This window comes from Varanus komodoensis, unplaced genomic scaffold, assembly GCF_004798865.1.
Source record: "Varanus komodoensis strain SLA01 unplaced genomic scaffold, ASM479886v1 scaffold4, whole genome shotgun sequence".
Classification (NCBI taxonomy): domain Eukaryota; kingdom Metazoa; phylum Chordata; class Lepidosauria; order Squamata; family Varanidae; genus Varanus; species Varanus komodoensis.
This window is the reverse complement of record NW_025335941.1, coordinates 10,462,116-10,482,247: the sequence shown is the minus strand read 5'-3', so window position 1 is coordinate 10,482,247 and position 20,132 is coordinate 10,462,116. Positions and strand designations below refer to the sequence as shown.

The window sequence follows — 20,132 nt, the reverse complement described above, 5'->3', positions numbered from 1 at the left end:
GCAAGAATATTATACTTGCTTATTTAAAACAACATCACCATCATGCGGATGACTTGAAGGAATTATATCTAGCTGATGGTTATAGATACAAATAGGGAGAGTCTGCTAGATGGGATCTGTGTGCATTTACATGCAGGTGCACTCAAGGGATGCTTCCAGGTGTGGCTTTCAATTGGCAATGGTGCTACCTCACTGATGGACTTGTATGAGGCGCCTCCTATGTTCTCTCACTACTTCTACAGTTTTTCTTTCCACTATAAAAAACCAAAACAAAGCCAATATAGTTTTTAACAATGTAGTTTTTTAACTGGTAACACTAAGAACCCTCTTGTCTGGAGGCACTCCACGTGCATCTACCCTTCAGTTTATTTCACTTCTTCAAAACAAGGAGGAAAAGACTAAATACTTAAGAATTCTGGTACTCGGGTGTACCTTTAACAAGCTCCACTGCACAACATCTTTAAAAGGGCAAAATAAAGCCATGTAAGAGTCAGGATCCAGAAAAGTAAATAGGTAAGTAGGAACTGTTTGACCATGTGGGCTATTTCACAATTACATCCCAACATCCACACAATCATCAACCAGCCCACTTCTGGTAAAGGGGATCAAATGTACTGACAAGAAACACATAGATACCATTGTACAAAACAACCATGCACAAGAAAAACAATAATTCTGGGGATGAGGAAACAGCCTGAATCTTGACCATCAGGAGCAAGAACTTGTACATATATATATATTTTGGAACAATGAACAACAAAAGGGAACAACATCACTCCTGACGTGAACACCCGTCTGACTTACATACCCTACAAGCAAAATGTCTTCTGATCCTTGAATGAACGGTCCAGCCCATCAAGCCCAGTTAGAATTCTCCTCCTGCTCGCAGGGATGCTCTAAGGTCTCAGGCAGGGGCTTTGCCTTTGGCAGGTGGCTGCTCATTTGTAAACTGGAGATGCTGAAGTTGGATCCTGGGGTCTTCTGCATGAAAGCATGTGCTCTACTACGAAGCAATGGCCCCTCCAATCCTTACAACAGCTCCTGCTCATTCAAGTTATATGAAAAGCTCATATCAGGGACATGTCAGTGAAGGGGAAAGGAATTACACCGCCCGGGCTCTGTTCTTAATTCAAGATGAAGTCACCTGCCAAGCCATTTCCACACCTCTGTTGTGATCGCACAAACCCTAACATGGCCTAAAATGCAAAATTCAGCCACATCATTCTTTGATATGATTGCACTACAAGAAAATAGTTCTGATACTATTAAGATGGTGCAGACTGTTTTTCCAAAGGTTAAAAGATCCAGAGGGAAAAAATTGACAGGACAGAAGAGGTTTGCACAGCTTTATTAAGCAAAGTGGCAGCAAACCGAAGCGTGCAAGACTAAAAAATCAAGAACTAGAAATTCAGGTGTTGCCAGAATTACAGACAATGCTGCCCGTGGGAGGATCACTTGGTACATGAAATACTCTCTCAACAAAACACTCCAGGGAGCTGGCAAGCTTTCACAGCCTGACAGTGCATTTGTCCCCTGACACTGAGGGTATGGCATTTTCCATTCCTCCCGGCTCCTTCACACCCAGCTGTGCCAATTTGGAGGCAGCAACAGGAGACATACGGTTTGCCGCTCTTTTACCAAAGGATATTGGCAGAACCAAGTCTGAAAGTACACCTGGGCAATGTGGTTGCCGAGCAGCAACCTTAACACACATTCAAAGAAATTCAAGATTATTCCTCTGAATAATTTAAATGATGAGCCACTGAATACCTGCAGGCATATTTTTCAGTAAGAACACTGAACTGCTCAGAGACCTTCAGCTCTTGGTCAGTATCAAAACACAAAAAGCAAATAAATAAATGAACGAATTCCTGCCGCTGATGTTGCCAACACTTGTTTCAGTTATCAGGGTTTGCAGAGTTTGCAAAGAGGAAACATATTCCATCAGTTTCCCAGCAGAAGTTAGAGCTTAGAGGTCCTGATTCTTTCCTGAAGGGGCTGTTCGTACAGCTGACGGGTTCCAGAACAATCCCTTGAACAGCTGCTGAAGGAACTATCTGCATGTTCCATAGCAGGTACACAGGTTTCTTTTCCTGCCTTGTGCAGGTAGAAAGGGCTATAGCTGTAAACCAAAGGACACAGATGAAAGGAGCAGCTGAAAGAAGCAAAAAAGTCAGACCTGGAAATTAAGAAATGTTGTTGGGCCTCAGGCAAGCTCAGAATAGTTACTGGAAAATGCCAATAACAGGAATTTGCCAGAAGCCATTAGAACCCACTGTTCTAAACCACAACACAAAATATGCAGTGGTGTCACAGCAAAACTCAAATGCTGTAGATCGGGGATGGGGAACCTCCAGGCTGAGCCTGGCTAGCCAGGCCATCCCATTCAGTCCTTAAGGCCTTGCACAATGCCCATTTCCCAGCCTTCAGCCCCATTCCTTCATGAATGGAGAGGAGGCAGGAGCGCCTCTGCTACAGTCTGGAGAAGCATTTGTGGGGGCTGCAGCACCACCCGCTCCTCCCTCTCCCTCTCCTCTTCTCTGACTGGGGAAGTTGAAGGAGGAGCAAAGCTCTTCCTGGACTCAGCCAGTCCAAGCCAGCTTTGCTCCCTGCCCCATTCTGCAGCCAAAAGTAGCAATGCCTGTCAAGGTTGCTTGGAGGGGGTTACTGCTCTTAGTGACCCCCCAAGCAGCTGGCACCACTCCTTCTGCACCATCAGTAGCTGTGCAGAAGCAGTGATGCCAGTGGGGTCATTGAGAGAGGGAGAAGGCTTGGGTCTCCCTATGTGTTTCTCACTGGAGGGACGTCGTTTCCTTTCTGAGGCATTCTCCCTGTGAAGATGGGTGAATCAAGGGGATGTCCTATGGCTCCTCAACATTGTCTAAGAGACCACAGAAGTTTCTGGATTCCTGGCTCCTGCTTGAATTTCATTTCCCTATTCACCATTAATGAAGACATTTATAATAATACTACCAGAAAAAGGCTAGACAAAAGAAGCAGGGAAAAGTTTCTCGCCTGTTCTCTTCGGATATAAAGTTGCCAGATTTACTTTTCTAACTATGGTAAATGACCTTCATGCTTTCCATGGCATTGTTACAGGCAAAGCCTGAGAAGATGGAAATTGTAATTGTGTAAACTTCTTAGGTTTCAGTTTATAATTCTCAGAAACTTCATGCATAATTATTAACTTTATCAGTAATTAGATAATCCAGCTTAAAAACAACTCCAAAGTGCAATGATATTAAGATCACATTAACAAACAGTTTATTGGTGCTAAGCCAGAAGGCCTCCATGGTTACAAAACTGAATAAAACAAACCCAGTGCTGTTGAACATTTCTGTTGTGCTATTCTTTCTGTTGTGCTATTAAAGGTTATAAATATTTATAACCTTTAATCGTATCATAGCCTTCCCTATTTTTCATCTCCATTGACCAAGATGGCAGAAGGACAGGTTTCCATCCTGCAACTACCTTAGGTTTCTCACAGGACAAGAAGGGAGGATATAAATGCCAGCATCATGTCTCAGTATGCAAAAATGTTCTTTCCTCGCCTGTCTACCTTGAAAAAAATGACTTAAAAGCATCTGTGCGCAACATGCTGGTCAGTAGATAACATGCTTGCCTAATTCCCTGTAGGATATCTAGCAATTTTTTAAGCTTGAGGACATTCCATCAGAAAAGTGCACTCCGCCATAACATTATCATCTGCATTTCCATCATAAATTTCATAAACTGGGGTACCATTTATTAAATACCTTTTTATTTGACCAATATTTTAACATAAATTAATTTTAATTGTATTAGATTTATTTATTTGAAATAGATTAGTTTTATGCTCAGTTGTGGAATAGTTAATTTATTTTATTCAGAATTTGAAATAATGTTGTAAGCTGTCCAGAGATGACAGTGAAGGACGGCCTACAAATTTTCTAAATAAGTAAAATAAATATTATATAATGCCATTTATATAGTGTTTTGTAGAAGCTGATCATCTGCAGCATAAAGATGCAGGTAGATTTATCCCTAGAGCATCTAGATAAGCAAATGGCCATCTCAGAAAGAGCTCTGGATTCAAGGCTATTGCCAGAGATCACAGCTTGAACTGTTCTACTTGTTTTGCAGGAGGGTGACAGACTCAAACTTCAATTTGCTTTGACTTTTAATCCTGACAGTACACAGTGTCCCAGCTATTGTTCTGGGTAAGAATAAAAGAGATTACATCAGGCCCATGAGCAACGCATCTATGAACCATCAAGCAAAGAGAAATGCATCTGAAATTGGCACGCCAACACTGGCTGAAAACATTCTGTTGCTTGATATAAAGGAGAAAATGCCCTGCCATTCAAGGTACAGAATCTGACGGACCTGACTGTTGAATCCAATGGTATATTCAGGATTGGGTACTGGGGCATATGTCCAGGACCCTGCACACCCCAATAAGCAGGAGGGCCCTGAACAGAGCAGGACCAGGTAATCATCTTGTGAATATACATGTTGCCCTCTAGATGATAATAAGACCATGAAATCTACAGTCTAAAATTACTTCATTGCCTCCCTTGTGCCTTATGCTGATGATGGAAAACAGCATCCTCCACTATACCTGAGGGCAGGGCAGGGCAAGGCAGGTGGCACATGTGTAAGTCCGTCCTCGGACACCTCCTCACCTCCGGTATTCGCTGTGCAAGACGGCTGCCTCACTCTGCCTGCTGGTATGGCTCACCTACAGCTTCTGTGTTGGCGAACAGCTATGGCACTCCATTTCAGAGATCTGTTCAGGAGAATTTGCCCGGGCGGGCGGGCCGCTCAGCAGGAACAGCCTCTTCACATCTGCCCTCCCTGGCATAGATTTTAGTGAACAGCATTAATGGTGGAGCAAGTTCTGACAAGATCAAAACGATTAAGACAGGCAACTCGCTTGTTCAGCCGGAGTCTCGCACCTCTCAAAGCAACAGGACAGAAGAGGAATGGGATCCATTTGATCCCTGGATAGCGAGTGTTGGGTAGAGCTGCACCTGTTAGCTGCAACTGGGACACAATCTGAAGAAAGACAGGGACTCTTTGAGAGAAGGACAGCTACCCCACAGAGCAGGAATGGGAAACACACAGCCCCTAGTTTTCCTGTAGTTCCCACGCCTCTCCACCAGCTGCTACCAAAGAATTTGCCACTGTACTGATGGCAAAAGGAAAAAAACTGCAAATGTTATTTTTTAAAAGATATACAGGGAACACAATCTTATTTTAAAGAAGAACATCACGCTCCCCCCCCCCCCCACAGTAGTTGCTACTCCTGTGCTTCTGGAAGTTGCAATTGTTTCCACAGAGGCACAGCTGGCTTCTCACTGGTTGTGGCAGCAACAGAGCGCAATTAAGCTGGATTCCCATGGTAGCTTCTACCTGAACTACCATTGTACCATCTGCAATCGATAGCAGAAAGCATGGAATGTGAAATTAACTTTTCCCAACCCTGAGATTCTGTTTACCAGTCATGCCCTAAACCAATTTTCTTGATTTTGTTTCTTTGTGCTCAGCTGGACAATCTCATATGCCAGAGAAAACAGCCATTGTCCTCAGCTGCTGGTCAGAACACTAGAAATTACTCTGATCTCAGTTAAAATAATTCCCTTTTGGAAGGCAGATTTCTACAAGCTCATTTAAAAGGAAGCATTCCTTCTAGCCAGATGGTTACAGATATTATGCTAAACAGAAATATTAAAATTGTAATTTCAATTTGCCTTTATCTTATGCTTTGTAATTGTCTGTGTTTCCAGAATAAAAGTTTCTTTTTAAATCCATGCACATTCTGCTCTGAATTATTCAAAAATATCTTTTTAACCCCAGACTTACTTCTAATTTTAAGGAACTAGGGAATGCACACAGTCTTTCAGGAGTGGACTAGAGGAGTTCAGTACCCAGTGTTGGCTAAGGACAGATGCCAGGCCCAGCTGAATTTTGGTTCCACATTTCTACTGACCAGGGCTCAAAAACCTGTGGCTGTTTTTAACCAGTTTCCCACTTGACAAGATCTAAAGCCAAGTCTCAGTTTGTAACTGAGGAGAACCAGACTATACATTGCTTTAAGAAAGCCCAACTCTATTGATAAGATAGCAATGGACCGACCGTCAATACTCACGTTGCGCAACTGTGTAATTTGGCTCGATACAAAAGCTGTATTCCTGAATGCTCAGGTATAAGATGATGAATGAAGCACAGCAGAGACACACTGTGAGCCGTCTTCACTGCCACATCTCCATCCTCCTACCCCTGCACATCACATGCAGTTGCCTGCAAAGATAACCCCAACACAAGTGCCAACGGGGTAGAATGTGCTACCGGGGGCCCAGTGGCAGTGGATGCTCAGGGGAGTCGTCAGCATGGTGGTAACTGTGTAAGGGCAGCCTGCCCAGGGCCATCCAAAAGTGGAAGCCTGACTTGACAGTGATGTTGTGTCACTTTGTCAAACAATGTCAGTATTTGCGCTCCCGAGGTTCTGTTTGCTTTGCATTGCCAAACCTTTAAGAGCAGATGAGTTCTCGTGCCAGCAGGTCCCTTGCCCACTTAGCAAAAGGTAGAAAGGAGCACAGGTCAAAGTGCTTCAGCTGCTCTCCTCCTGCCTGCATAAGCGAGCCGACTGAAGCACAAGAGATTCCTACACCTCATGCGGCTGCCATACACCCAGATTTTTCATGCTTATTATATAGCCAACACATATGGGAAAGAATGTGCAGAACATTAGCCTCAGAAAAAAGAAAATAACCACGTCCTTTGCAGAAATATGGAAGTTCTTCTCCTTGGTAGAGAATTTGTTCCTCAGTGAGGTTATTATAAGAAATTTTGACTATCCTATATTTAAGCTTCTGTGCAATTATGAGGACAAGAAAAAACATGTTAAATTATTTTCATGGCTTTTTCCATACAGAAGACCTGAAGAAGCAGGACATGTCACTACTAAGGCAAAGCAGCAGCTTGTGATGGTGCTTAAGATCCAAACTAATTGCAACCACCAGGCATGGTGCTGAAATACTGTAAGCTCATATAGATTCATATACGCTAAAGAACCTGGTCTGTACTGGTTTTCTGACAACACTGAATTGGTTTGAAAAAACATCCAAGTGTTTGGATGAGTTCTGTATTATAGACCGCATAGCAATTGACTCAGGCCTCTGCATATTGGCTTTGCTGAACACAAAATAAAGACCGGTATCAGCAGAAGGGAAGAGAAATGAACAAGCAAACACTGCTGGACAGCATTAGCTGCAATGTATTTATGCAAGCATTTTAGGGATGCCAAGATGGTCTGCCTGTTCCATCATCAAAGCCCTGCTCTGAAGCAATGAGAAATGTTCTGGATTGGCTTTTACCTGAAGCCTGCAAGGCCACCCATTGCCCTTTGATGAAAGCAGTGAGTCAACATTGCAGGCCTGTAGCTACAGGCAAGTTATGCAGAGCTGCCTCCTGCAGGTTTCTCTGCCCCCTAATCTTCCCACATGAAAATTTAAAAAGCAGTTTAAGATTACCTTTGAAATGCCTGCAAACCAGATAAACTGCCTTTTTTGGCACCCCTCCCCCCCGCCCCAAATTTAGGTGGTCATGGGCTGCATCTTTACATTCCTTTATATGCTGTTGGGATCCACTGGATAGTGGCCTTCCAGGCAGTGCAGGCCTGGGGTGCTTCTACATGGAGGGTTCCCAGTGTTGCCATTCAGAAGGCATCACAGGTAAATAAAGAGCAGGTGCAGCAATAAATACTAAATGCTGTTCTAGTACAAAATTATCTGTGTTTGAAGATACATAAGATACATAGAGAGGGTTGCACAGTGGTTTAAACTGCTGTGCTGCTGGGCTGGTTATCGAAAGGTCACCGGTTCGAATGTGCACAACAGGGTGAGTTCCCGTTGCTCCATCCCAGCTTCTGCCAGCCTTGCAGTTCGAAAGCATGCAAATGCAAGTAGATGAAAAGGTACCACTTTGGTGGGCAGGTAACAGTGTGCTGTGCACCTCGGTGTTTAGTCCTGCCGGCCACGTGGCCACGGAGACTGTCCGCGGACAAATGCTGGCTCCCTCGGCTAGGAAACAGAGATGAGCACCGCCCCCTAGAGTCAGGCATGACTGGATGTAATGTCAAGGGGATATATATGCAAAATATACAATGCTTCATTCACAAAATGTTACAGGGGATCCAAAAGGCATCCTCCTTTCCTAACCAGTTTCTCTCTCCATGTTCTGTCCTAACACAGTGGTCGGTTTTTGTCCATGATATGAGGTATTTATCAGGACAATTAAGTAGCAAGGCACACCTATTTCTTGCAGGACCATCTCAGCTTCTCAGTAACCACCCAGTCAAAGGCTTTGTTGTGAACTATAAAGCACAGACAGATCTTCTAAAATTCTAAATTCTACTTCTTCTAAAAGCAGCCATATATTTGCAATAGGATCTTGAGCACTTCAGCCTTTTCAAATTCTAGCTTGAATGTTAGACATTTCTTGCTCCAGAGAGGGTAAAATTCTTTGTTGCGACACTGTGAGCATCACTTTGCATGCATGGGGAATCAATGCAAGTAATAGTATTAGTAGAATATAAATATATGGGGTACACATATGGATCTAGTACAATGGATAAAATCAAACCTTATGCTATAAAACTAGTTCTTTATTTTATGTATCTCTTGTTTTATGTTTTATTTTTACACAATAAAAATAAAAAATGTCATTATAACATCATGGTGGTGCTTCCCTGTAAACTTTCCCTATAAACCATCATGGCAGTGTTTCCCTATAAACCTCCTTTCCATCACATTCCATGGAGAGTTGATGTCTGATTTCTACTGCAGAAGCAAATGCTACTAAGAAGAAACTCAATTATGTAAAAGCAGGAACAGCAGAATCAGTGTGCCATCTAAGATACAGAAACAGCTGCTTTGCTGTTGCAATATATGTAGCCCTGAGGCTGTAAAAACTCAGTTCCAATCATGCTGTGGATCTTGCCAAACAAGAAAGGAGATATTTCTTTTCTAAAGTTCATCTGTTACATGAATATGCCTAGGAGCTGTATCAATGCAACTGGTATACCGTTTAACTTGCCTTTGATATAGAAAGTAAAAATAGGGAAGAACAGACTGGACAAAAGAGTTAAGGGGTTGATCCAAACTATTCATTCTTAGAGTAGATCCATGACTCATGAGCCATAGCATTCAATGGATCTACTCTAAGTATGACTACACCTGGATCTAATCCAGGGTGTTTTTTCCTCCTCTCCTGATCAGGAACAATATCTACCTTCAATTTACTTGTCATGCATGGGCAATTTTAAAGAATTCTAGCCGTGGAGGGGAATGTTCACTCTCCCCTTCCATCATGCTGAATAATTTTGCCCTCCAATCTTCCCTTGCATGCTCATTTACTTTTCAGTTCTCTACCCACCACCATTGATGGATCAGGCTGTAAATTAATAGAATAATTCATTTTACTTGAATATAAAATTGGCTACTTTTGCTTCCTGTTAGTAAGAAATCCTAGTAATTATTGCTATTTTTGCACATAAAGAGGGAAATTAGCAGTATTAAGGTGGCCTCGTCTCCTATAGGTGTGCACCCTGAAACTTTCAAGTGCATAGCAACACCTCCGAATGGAGGCAAGGATAAATAAGAATGGTATTAGTTTAATTACATACAATAATCACAAGAATTCACTGATCTATTTATATGCACTTCTAAAAGACTAACTTTTTAAAGACTTTGTCTTTCCCTTCTCACACTTTTTTTTCTTTCACATGCCTACTTCCCTAATCTAAGCAGTAGATCAAGAAAAGCTTAGGCAATCCAGCAGGAAAAGCCCATATCAAAGGCAAAGTGTAACAGAGATTTTAATCTGCTGGGAAGCTGGGGTTGGTTTGCCTAAAAGGCACGGCAAGTCAAAACTAGTGGCCATGGAGAGAGCCCAGAATGAGTTGCCAAGGACAATTTGGGGTGGAGAAGTCAATTATCTAGTGTTATAAAGATGTGAAAGATTTACCATTTCACTGAGGTTTTCTCATGTTCCTGCTCTCTCATGCAAGCAGCAACTAATTTAGAGGAAAAAATCTATGGATCCTAAGCAGTTCAGACAATGCAAGTCATAAAATTTCTTAAAAGAAGCTTTGTGTCTTAAAATTCAACAAATCCTTAACTGCTGGTCAATAACCTAAGAGGGGATTTTTGAAAGAGCTCCGTGTTACTAACCCTTTGGGCTGTTGCATGCCCCAAATTCACTCTGCAGGGTCCCTGGGCTTCAGGGCCATCTTTGGCCCTAAGGTCCAGCTGTAGCTGCAGCACTGGGAATTGCCTGTATTACTGTCAGGACAACTTCCTGAAAGATTTACCCTATAAAAGCAAGGACAGCATGAAGGTGATGAACATTCAGGACATTCCTTCAGTGGAAGGAATTAAGTTCAGTGACCAAGAAACTCCAGTAGTGGAAGGCTCAACTGAATCTAACTACATGTATTCATCTGAGCTGTTTTCTTGCCACCAGATTCAGCATCACTTCCAAGTCCTCATTTGTGCTGCTTTTAGAAGGGCTCCAAGCATTTTGCTTGAGTTTGCTCTGAAGAACCTTCCTTATGCCTTTTAGCAATTTTACAGGAAAGGTAAATGAGCTGCAGAAGTCTTCCATCAGTAATGCTGCCCAACACAGTTCTGACTTCCAGTATGTTGGGATGCTATTTTGTTATCTAGCGCCAACAGCTGGAAATTTCAACAGGAAGGGAGTATGATTCATTTTTGTCCTGCCTCTGTACTTCAACCTACAGTGATTAACAAGGTGCCTAATGCTATGACAGGCCTAGGAACAGAAGGACTGAGGGGAAGTGAAATAACTGAAAAGAGTAGGGGAGGCAAAACCAAACCAACTTTGTGAACATCTGAGCATTATAACTGTATCCTCCCTCCTTTAATATTACAATAAGGCCATCTCAAAAAAAAATGTTTCTCCTGAATAAGTCTCCCAGCACCCTAAGCTGGGGTACCCAAGCTTCTGGGAATCTGTGGACACATTTGGGAATTTGAGAAACTGTGACAGGCACCACCACAAAATATCTCCCCCATGAAGGATGAACATAGTCACACTGTGGTTATATGGGGCCTGGCTAGTCAAAGGTGAGCTACCATCAAGAGGTTGCAGAAGTGAGGAGAGGAATAATAAGGCTAAGAAAGGGGAACAAGCAAGGCCAGGGGGAGAGAAAGAGCAAAGCTAGAGGCTGAAAGGAAGGGGAAATAAGAAAGCAAGAGAGTAAAGAAAGAACAGGGCTAGAGTCAAAGAACTTCACTACACAAGACATTCATTGCATGCCACTGACCCTCTCACTCACAAAAGTTTGCAGGACCTTTCCAGAGTGTTGATCCTTCAGGCCCTCTCCCATGTTTTCCAGCCACATTTACTACAGCTGCAATTCACCTCCACACCCCAGCACCCTCTTCTGATACTAGCTCTCCTGCAAATGGAAACAGCAGTCTTGGTAAAGTGCTGGGTTAAAGCCCCAAGATGAGGAAAAACACTGAGCTCAAGAGGAAGCTAATGGAAATAGCATGGCCAGAAAGGAAGGAAAAGAAGACTGCCCCAGCATTTGCCAAGGTGTGTGTTTATTTAACAGAGCCAGGGAGTGGAAACCTTGGTGTGCACACAAGGTAGTGCCTGAAGGCACCATGTCGAAGACCCTTCCTTAAGAACAACTGAGGAGCATTTGTGCAAGGGGTCTGCTCTTAGTGTCAGGTTCCATCAGCACCTTGGATAGAGCTTTCCCCATCGCAGTGCCAAAAAGAACTGCACACTTGAGTGCCTAGAGGGGCTCTCTGAGCAGACATCTTCTTAAGTCCCAGCCACTGCCCATCTATTCCAGCTTACTTTTTAAGATGCATGATTAATTGCTCAGTACACACCCCATGGAGAAGAGATCCTGAGATGACAATAGTTTAACTGGCATGCAGGTCTTTAATATATTTGCATAATTCTCTTTTCCATCAGTACATTACACATTAAGATGCCAGAAAGAGATCAGATTATACATGTGATGTGGTGGCTTTATATTTAGAATGCTTATTTTTTAAGCTTCTTGATACTGTTTTACCCCCAGATCACATCAAGCAAGCCCACAATTATAAGCATGTTTCCATGGGAAGAGATTTTGAGGAAATAGGTGCTACAAGGACAGGCCCTTTTTAATAGGTGGGGTTCAAGAGTAAGAAATACATCCCAAAGCCAAACATTCCATCCCTCATTCTGCAAAAGCCACCATGTGTTAAAGCTAGATTGATGGAGCAGACTAGAAAGTAGTAGGAGCAAGTTGCCTATTGATCCCCCCACCACTCCGAGCACTGGAATGTCCCAGGGGCACCATTTGGGGTTCTGCATCAATCAGAAAAGAGCATTAGAGAGGTTTTGAACTATATGCTTTATTTACAAACATAGCAGGAGAAAATACTGGAGATAAGTACACTTCCCAAAGCAGACAATTTAACCATACCAGGTACCCACTAAGCAGCTTGGGCAACTATCAGCTCCTCTTCTTCTGCTCCAATGCATTGCAGTTGTCGTCTGCAAAGTTCTCAGCTCTGGCTCTGAACTTCAAGATGCTTTTAAGTAGCCCCATGATGCCATTTGGCAAAACGAAAAGCCCCCTTCCCTGGATTTAGGTGCGCAACGGGTGGACGAATGGAGGTGATGTACATGTGTGCGTGCAGGCATGAGAGGTGTGGGATGGTCATACCCATTTTTGGCTTTGCCTACACACATCCCTGGCATATTAGCACTAAGGGAATGTTAGTGGAGGACAGTTCCCTACCTTTGGAATAAGCCCTAATGGGTATCATGCTCCAAAAGAGGGATTCCCAATGAGCAGGGGACAACCGCTGCACTTGACATATTGGGGCTCAGCTCCTCCTAGGAACAAATCCACCTGCACAAGGACATGCTCCAGCACCCATGAAAACTGTCACTTTCAAAAGAGAGTGTAGATCCGAGTGCACAAAGGGCTGACATGCCTGGCTTCCTCCTGAAGTGAATGGGCAAGCCAATCTAAATACAGATTCTGATTTATCTGTGAGTCAAGAGGGAAGGTGAAATGATCAATAAAATTCCCTTTTGAAACAACTACTAAAAGGAGAGGACTAAGATTTTCAAGGTGTAATGTTGGAAGATTAAGCAGAACCCTGTTTTAACACACAGATATGCTTCCAAAATATTGGAATTAAATGCAGAAAGAGACTTTACAGGTTAAAATGGCCACAAAACTCTAAAAAGGTACTTGAAAAGACACATCACAAAACAATGATCTGACAGACAAGTGAATATCAGGAAGCAGGTAGAGCTATCATAGTCCATCAAATGAAATGAAACATGTTAATGCTCATTGTGTCCCGTAAGTGATATCACTTATCAAAGGATTTCAGTTATCAGAGAAACAAGTATTGTACAACACTGTTTTTACATACTCAGGGGAGAACCTTATGTATAAATCATGTCTTATCTTTACAGCTTGAAAGACTGCAGTTATATTACTTTCCACATGTTAATACTCACTGGCAGAACGACAAAAAAGCCCTACTCTTGACAAAGTATCACTGAACAGAACCATACCATGGACACATTTCGGGGAAGGGTCAACACTCTCTTCAAGAGGGCAGTTGATAGTCTCCTCCTTCTACAGATAAGAGCAATTTAAGCCTCACACAGTACTTAATAAACTGTGCTCAAAATAGAATTCCTTAAATTGATGTGATAATATAAAATATGTTTCAGCAACTTAATGCAATCCCTATCCTTTCTGGTTTCAATCATGATGAGGTTTGCATTATTATTTTATAAGAATCAAGAAGTGTAGATAAATCTTTTCTTTTGACTATGTCAGGTATATCTATTATTACAGCCTTTGGACCCCCCCCCCACCCCCACACACACATCCAATGCAAATACAATGGCAGAAGTTGTGGAGAAAACAATCAGATGTTGTTGCTGTGTTTGAAAATTGAGAATTCAGTTATGTCCAAATACTCTAATTGATCACATTATTCCTGATATGATGAATTGTGACCTGCACCTGCTTGATCAGTTCACAAAAGGTAGAAGCCCTGGTTCTCACTTTAACATATTCACTGAATGCCTGGAAAGGGAGCAAGATTATGTCTGTTGGCCCCACCTGCAACCTGTGCACTTTCAGTCTGGGCTGAATGTAGGATATCAGGAATCCTGCTTGTGCCTATAAACACTAGAGACATTAAGTTTTACTTACACCCCCCCCCCCTTCAGCAGAATATGTAGACGATGCTCAAAGAGCTTTTAAAATAAATCCGTTAAACAGGTGAAAAAATAGGGCATGGCTAAGGAAAGGCAGGCATGATCTCACTTCCCCATCTCCTGTTTGGCAATTATGTTATTATGCAAGAGAATGGTAATTATATTATGCAAGAGAACAGTGTTAAAGTTTTAGCCTCTAGCACATTTCTGAAGATGAATTTTGGAAAGGGTGCACCAAGTGACGCTCATTTGTTGTTCATGAGTCACGCCCACCCATCCACCCCAAAATGCATCTTCACAGATGTAGGAGTTATATACAGCCTGTATAAAAAAGAAAAAAGTAACAGCTTAATACCAAGGGTGAACATTATCTGGCAAGTGCAAACAGGAACAAAATGTAACCAGATAAAGTATATACAAAACAGGGAGGTAATGTACTGTTCACTGTTAATTTGTACATCTGTAAGAGATTTACTTCTGTAGCACTACAGCATTTTATTTGTCTGTACAGCACTTACAGTAATAACATGCAATTTATTTCAAAGCCGTAACCTCATACACATTTACATGCAATTTCCACCTAATGCAGTGGGACTTACATTTGAGTAAACATAGGTAGGCCCAGCCATTCAGACTCTCAAGCCACAATGATTTCCGATGCTGATCTCATTTTCTTCAGTTGCTCATAAATATACTCATGATGAGCCCATTACTAAAAATACAATGGCCTATTATGACACAAAATATCTGATAAGGAAATACCTGCAACATATACATGGAGTACCTACAATAAAAGGTAATCTCATCTATAAAACCTCAGATTAAAAATTTCCAAGCAGAATGGGGGTGGAGAAATCCTGTATGAATGCACCCCTTTAAGAGAAAGGGAATTAAAAAAAAATCCTTGGAATTCTGCCAGAGTAAAATCTATCCAGCACTGTTTGACCTCTGACCTGAACCCTTGAGGAAAAGCTCTCCAACCATCTTATCTGCAAAAAGCTATTTGTAACTTGAGCCTGCAGAAGATGCTAAAGGCAGATCCTGTTTCTAAACAGTGGAAGTTTCAGCAAGACCAGACTAAAAGGAAGCTAGTTCATACATGTGAACTGATTCTTAATTCAGTATTTGCATTCCCACAAAGGTAGCTTGAATGCAAAAAACTTTATCAGGTAGGCTTCACATCTGATATGAAAATTACTCTGCTTTCATTGTCAATTACATGTTTTAGCATAGAGATGCATTCCAAACTGATGGCATATTCACTTAAGGCTCCAGTTGCTTTTATTTTTTTCTTAAATAGGTCTACAGTATGTTAGTATTGCAAAATTTATTGCCATGTTCTATCCCACATTAATGATACTAACAGTGTGCAAGTGGCTCAAGGACTAACTTGTTCAAAAGCCTTGTAGTGATCTTCAAAAGTAAGCCCCATAGGCTGCAATGTTATATACAAGTACTTGGGAGCGAGCCCAACTGAATTCAATGGGAATTTTGAGTTAAAGGCCTAGGACTGCATCATTTCCAAAAGTCTAAAGAGAACCCTACTGGGATTAGACTGAAGGTTTATCTAGTGCAATGTCTCCTTTCCCAATCAGATGCCCAAGGGAATAATAGCCCCCTCCCACTCTTGCTGTTCTCCCACTAATGTACCAATGTTTTGTGGCATGTTTTTATTTCATTTTGCTTTAATAAGTGGGCAGGAGAAAAAACATTTCCAAAAGGTATAATTTTTTTCTCCCTCTCCTGTAAAACTTTTACCCTCAATCATCGTCCTGACAACTATCCTGGCCCTGCAAAGGGAAAAGAAGAAACACAACATCTTTAACCAAATCAAGAGAGAAGGAAATTAAATTTGTCACCTGCACTACAGTACTGCATTTAGCTCACCTCCCTGGCACAGGGATGATGCAATCGAAAGTAAAACAAGAAGAGTCAGACGCGCCCCACGGCTCAGGACGAAATGCCCAGCACAGACCTGACCCTAACAAAGGAGCCCTTTCAAGCAATTTGTACATTACGAGCCAGCGCTGCCCCTACGCCATCCCAACCGCCGTCAGAATGAACGCACAACCGCATCCCACCCCGCTACTTAGCTACCACGGGCAGGGGAGGGGGCTTTCCTCCTCCTGACGCTGCTGCTAGGACTTACTTAGCGGACTGAAAGGAAGAAAAGGGAAGCGGACTCGGTGCGTAGATGGAAAAAAGCCTCCCCGGATCGGAGAGGCAGCACCTGTTTTGTCTAACGGGGTGCTCACCGTGAGTGAGTATACTTTCCAACCCTCTTTAGGTTTTAGGGAAACAGTCGATGATGATTGGCTAGAATGAGGGCGTAAGGGGGACGCAAAGAGCCAATGAGAAAGCAGTGTGTCAGTCCTGCTGCAGCCTGCGCAATTTGCTTCCTCACCCCGCGCGATAGGCCTCAGAACACTCAAGAAAATATAGAGAAGCAGTTCTTTTGTGTGCAGACTACATTGCCTGGTTATTTTTGATGACTTAGCCATCTGTCTCCGGAGTGGTAGAAGCGGCAGTGGCTGCTGATGGAAGGCGGAGGAGGAAACTCAGAGTTTCTCGTTGCACTAATTTAGCAGCATCCTTTCCCATCTTCCCCAAAAGTTGAAACAAAGCCAGGTGGTCACCTGCATTCAAACTCAGGTCTTACGTGGGAAAATGTGGTGATGATGTTTTTAATGCCCTTCAAGTGCTTCCTATAATAGCAAATATGATTACTTCCCTATAAGCCTGTCTAGGCAGGAAGGGCCAGCCCAAGATACTTTGCTCTCTGAGCAAGAATAAAATAAAAATGGTATCAGCAGCTCACCATGTTCCATGTAGAGAAGCTGAGCAAACACCCGCTTAAAAGTTACTTCAACAGTAGTCAACAGAGGAACATCTGCTGCTACAGCAGACTGCAAGGCAGACTGCAAGGCATATACAACTTCTGCTCATCCTGTCCCCAACCTTCTTCTCAAAGCAGCTGTCTCACTCTCTCATCAGGCTAATAAGATCCAAGCCCTTGCTCAAAGTACCACTTTAATAATTCAATTAGCATTCTTACTCATGGTTTTTTACATGATAAGCTTTAGGCAGCCACAGCCTGTCCACTGAAGCAGTCCTTCGCCTGTGTCCTAACTCCTACAAACTCCTGCTTCATTTAGCTTAGTCACTAAGCTAAATTTAGTGCAAGGTTCCCAGGGGCCAATATTGAGCAATGGCACTTTCTTGAAGGGCTGGACTATATCCAAGAAAGCAGAGTCAAGTTAGTCTGTGCAAGATCACAAGGCAAGTCCTGGCCAAGCTGAGTCTCTCAGAACCCACCTAGACAAATCTAGGCTGGCTGGAATGCACATAGGAAGAACTGTTATCTCTCTGGGGCTTTATGAAGATGGAATGTTCTGGACTAGCAGTGCTAGCCGCATCCCCTTTCAAGAGCTGTTGATCATTTGCTTATTCTGTAGCTGCGACTCCTCTGCGGATGGGAAAGATTGCATCAGGGTGTCCCCCTCCAAGAAACCCAGTTAAGCTACATCCTCATCAGTCGTTCCCTGAGTTGGGGGGATCAAGGCCAAAGAAGATGACATCTTTCAGTCCAGCTCCAGCAGCTTACATGCGTAATCACCAAGGGAGTAAATGCTATCAGTGGCAGCATGTGTTCCACTTACACACTCAGCTCCTACAGTTCTGTGCTCTGCTGAACTTCACATGCACCATGCGCAAGTTTGTGCATGCACAAATGATCAGGTCTCCTCAGGCCCACACCTTTCTCCTTCCCTGTGCAGGTACGCAATACAAGCCTGAAGAATGCCAGGGCTTGAAAACTTTTTTCTGTCAAAACATGCATATAATTGAGCCCTAAGAGGGTTATTATGGCGTAAGTTTCATGGAGTACAGTAACAGGCAACACACATTGTTGGAGGTGGAGGACTGGAAACAGTGAGGTAATGTCATTTTGCTCTGACCTCATTCTATACATCCCCCCGCCATGTATACATATAATCTGTAATGTTGGATAATACATCTGATGGAATGGGCTGTAATCCAGGAAAGCTGGTATCACAACAAATGTCCACAATCCAAAGCCAGGCAATGCCTTTATTCAGACCGACCTCCATGCCACAAAAACGCGCACAATTTCGAAGTTCTCCAGAACGCTTCATCAGGTTTGGGAGTCCAGTAAAAAGGCGGTGGAGGGCGGGGCAGGAAGCGTGAGCAATGGACGTGCGTCGCATCCTACGCCCGCCGCCTCCCAGGCAGCACTTCCTTGCACGCGGGTGTGTCGCTCGTTTTCCCCTCTAAGATGTCCAATTACACCGGAAGGCATGCTTCGCTCCACCTCTCTCTCTCTCTCTCTCTCTTTCCTTTTCAAGTCTGTCTGTCCAGGGGTGGGTGTGTGTGCGTGGGTGCGTGGGTGGGGCGGGGGTATGTGCGTCCCAGGCTTGCGTTCTTCCGATCGCCAGTCTCCCAGAAGGGCTGCTCTTGAGCCACCAAGTGTCGCACGATCCCCTTTGCAGGCTTTCTGCTGAAGCGGGTGGGTTGCAAACGGAGTCATTGCCCAGAAATTACGAACAAGGCTTGAGCTACCGGCCATCTCGAGCCGGGTTTGCCTATCGAGCCACGGCCATGCTTGCTGCTGACTCATCCCAGGATCGCTCGTTGCAGCACGAAGGCGAGACGAGTCGCCTCTTCCCGGCAAAGACGCATTCGAAGCAGACTTGCGAATCCAGTTCAAACCATAAGGCGCGGGGAGCGGGGGGGCTTACGTCAATCGGACCATTTTGCCACCTTTTTCTTGCGCTTCCCCTCCAAAAGAGTGAGGGCCGTTCCACGCGTCACATCAATTCCCCCGGTGGAGAAACTGTTCACAAGTGACGAACTATGGAAGACATTGCCTTATTTCATACGCACGTGGGGCCATGAGGAAGAGATGGCTAATTTGCTAGCGATTATAAGCGTTTTGAGTCCACGGAAACACTGGAAACACAACTGAGTGGTACTTTGGTTTGCTTCCAACGAAGAAAAGAGTTTTAAATGAGACTGAATGCGCAATCCTCTGCAAGTTCAGGTTTATACAAAGCCTGCAACTCCCAACGTAACTGGTTAGGGCATGCTGGGAATTGTATGTCTGTTTCTAAGCTTACAAAGGATTGCACCCTTAGTGGAGGATTTGGAAAGTGCTGACTTCGATTGTCAAACCTACCCGAGCAGTAATAACACATGATGGAAAATATCATATACTGTATTGGAAAAAGCATTTAACCTCTGAACAAAATTGTCCCATCTTGCACTCAGTAGTACAAGCCTGTCCCTGAAATGTAGACCTTAAATTAATGCAGTGGGAAGGTGAAACTGGATTTTAATTGACTGGGTCTGATGAAATTAGTTTCCTTCTACTGTAAATGAATGCAATAGGAACAGAATGAATGCCTTGAATCAAATAAGCCCAATAGTATTGACTGTTACACTGTCATTAGTTCAAAAGAATACAAAACACTTCCTTTGCAGTTTTTTTTCAGCTTTGCAAAGAACTGTTTATCCATGTATAATGCATGTAGTCATTCTTTGTGCTGTATTGTAAATTGTAAAGACAATGTCAAGGTTCAAATTCATCTGCTAATAGGTGCTACTTATATCAGCTGTGTGGCAGTTATCCATACTTCCATTATGCCAAAAAAAAAAAGACATATAATCTGATACTTGCAACACCAGCGACTAATTCAGACTTTGTTTTTGAGACTGTCCTGCAGGACTCATGATCAAGCTTTCATACTTCGCTTCCACTTTCTCTGCTTTTTGTACTTTAGGGCCTGGCAATGGTTTGGAAAAAACACAAGCTTTTATAATTTTGTGAAATTTTAGTTCTAATAAAGGTTCTT

General features: G+C 43.1%; 1 protein-coding gene across 7 annotated transcripts in view; it reads right to left on the bottom strand.

Moving 5' to 3' along the window:
• The window catches only part of LOC123029065 (cystathionine beta-synthase-like protein), a 38,399-nt gene extending 21,301 nt beyond the window's left edge, over positions 1-17,098 (bottom strand). The window contains exons 1-2 of one of the 7 annotated variants that reach the window (XM_044441567.1): positions 16,412-16,541; positions 14,862-14,974 (exon numbers count right to left, since the gene is read on the bottom strand). In XM_044441567.1, coding sequence (XP_044297502.1) covers positions 14,862-14,891 — 30 coding nt within the window. In that variant the 5' untranslated portion in view covers positions 14,892-14,974; positions 16,412-16,541. Of the gene's footprint in view, positions 1-808; positions 1,570-14,861; positions 14,991-16,411; positions 16,542-17,080 lie in introns of those variants that run through there. The other 6 variants (XM_044441566.1, XR_006415834.1, XM_044441568.1 and 3 more) reach the window with 6 other exon arrangements.
• Between the last annotated feature and the right edge of the window lie 3,034 nt (positions 17,099-20,132).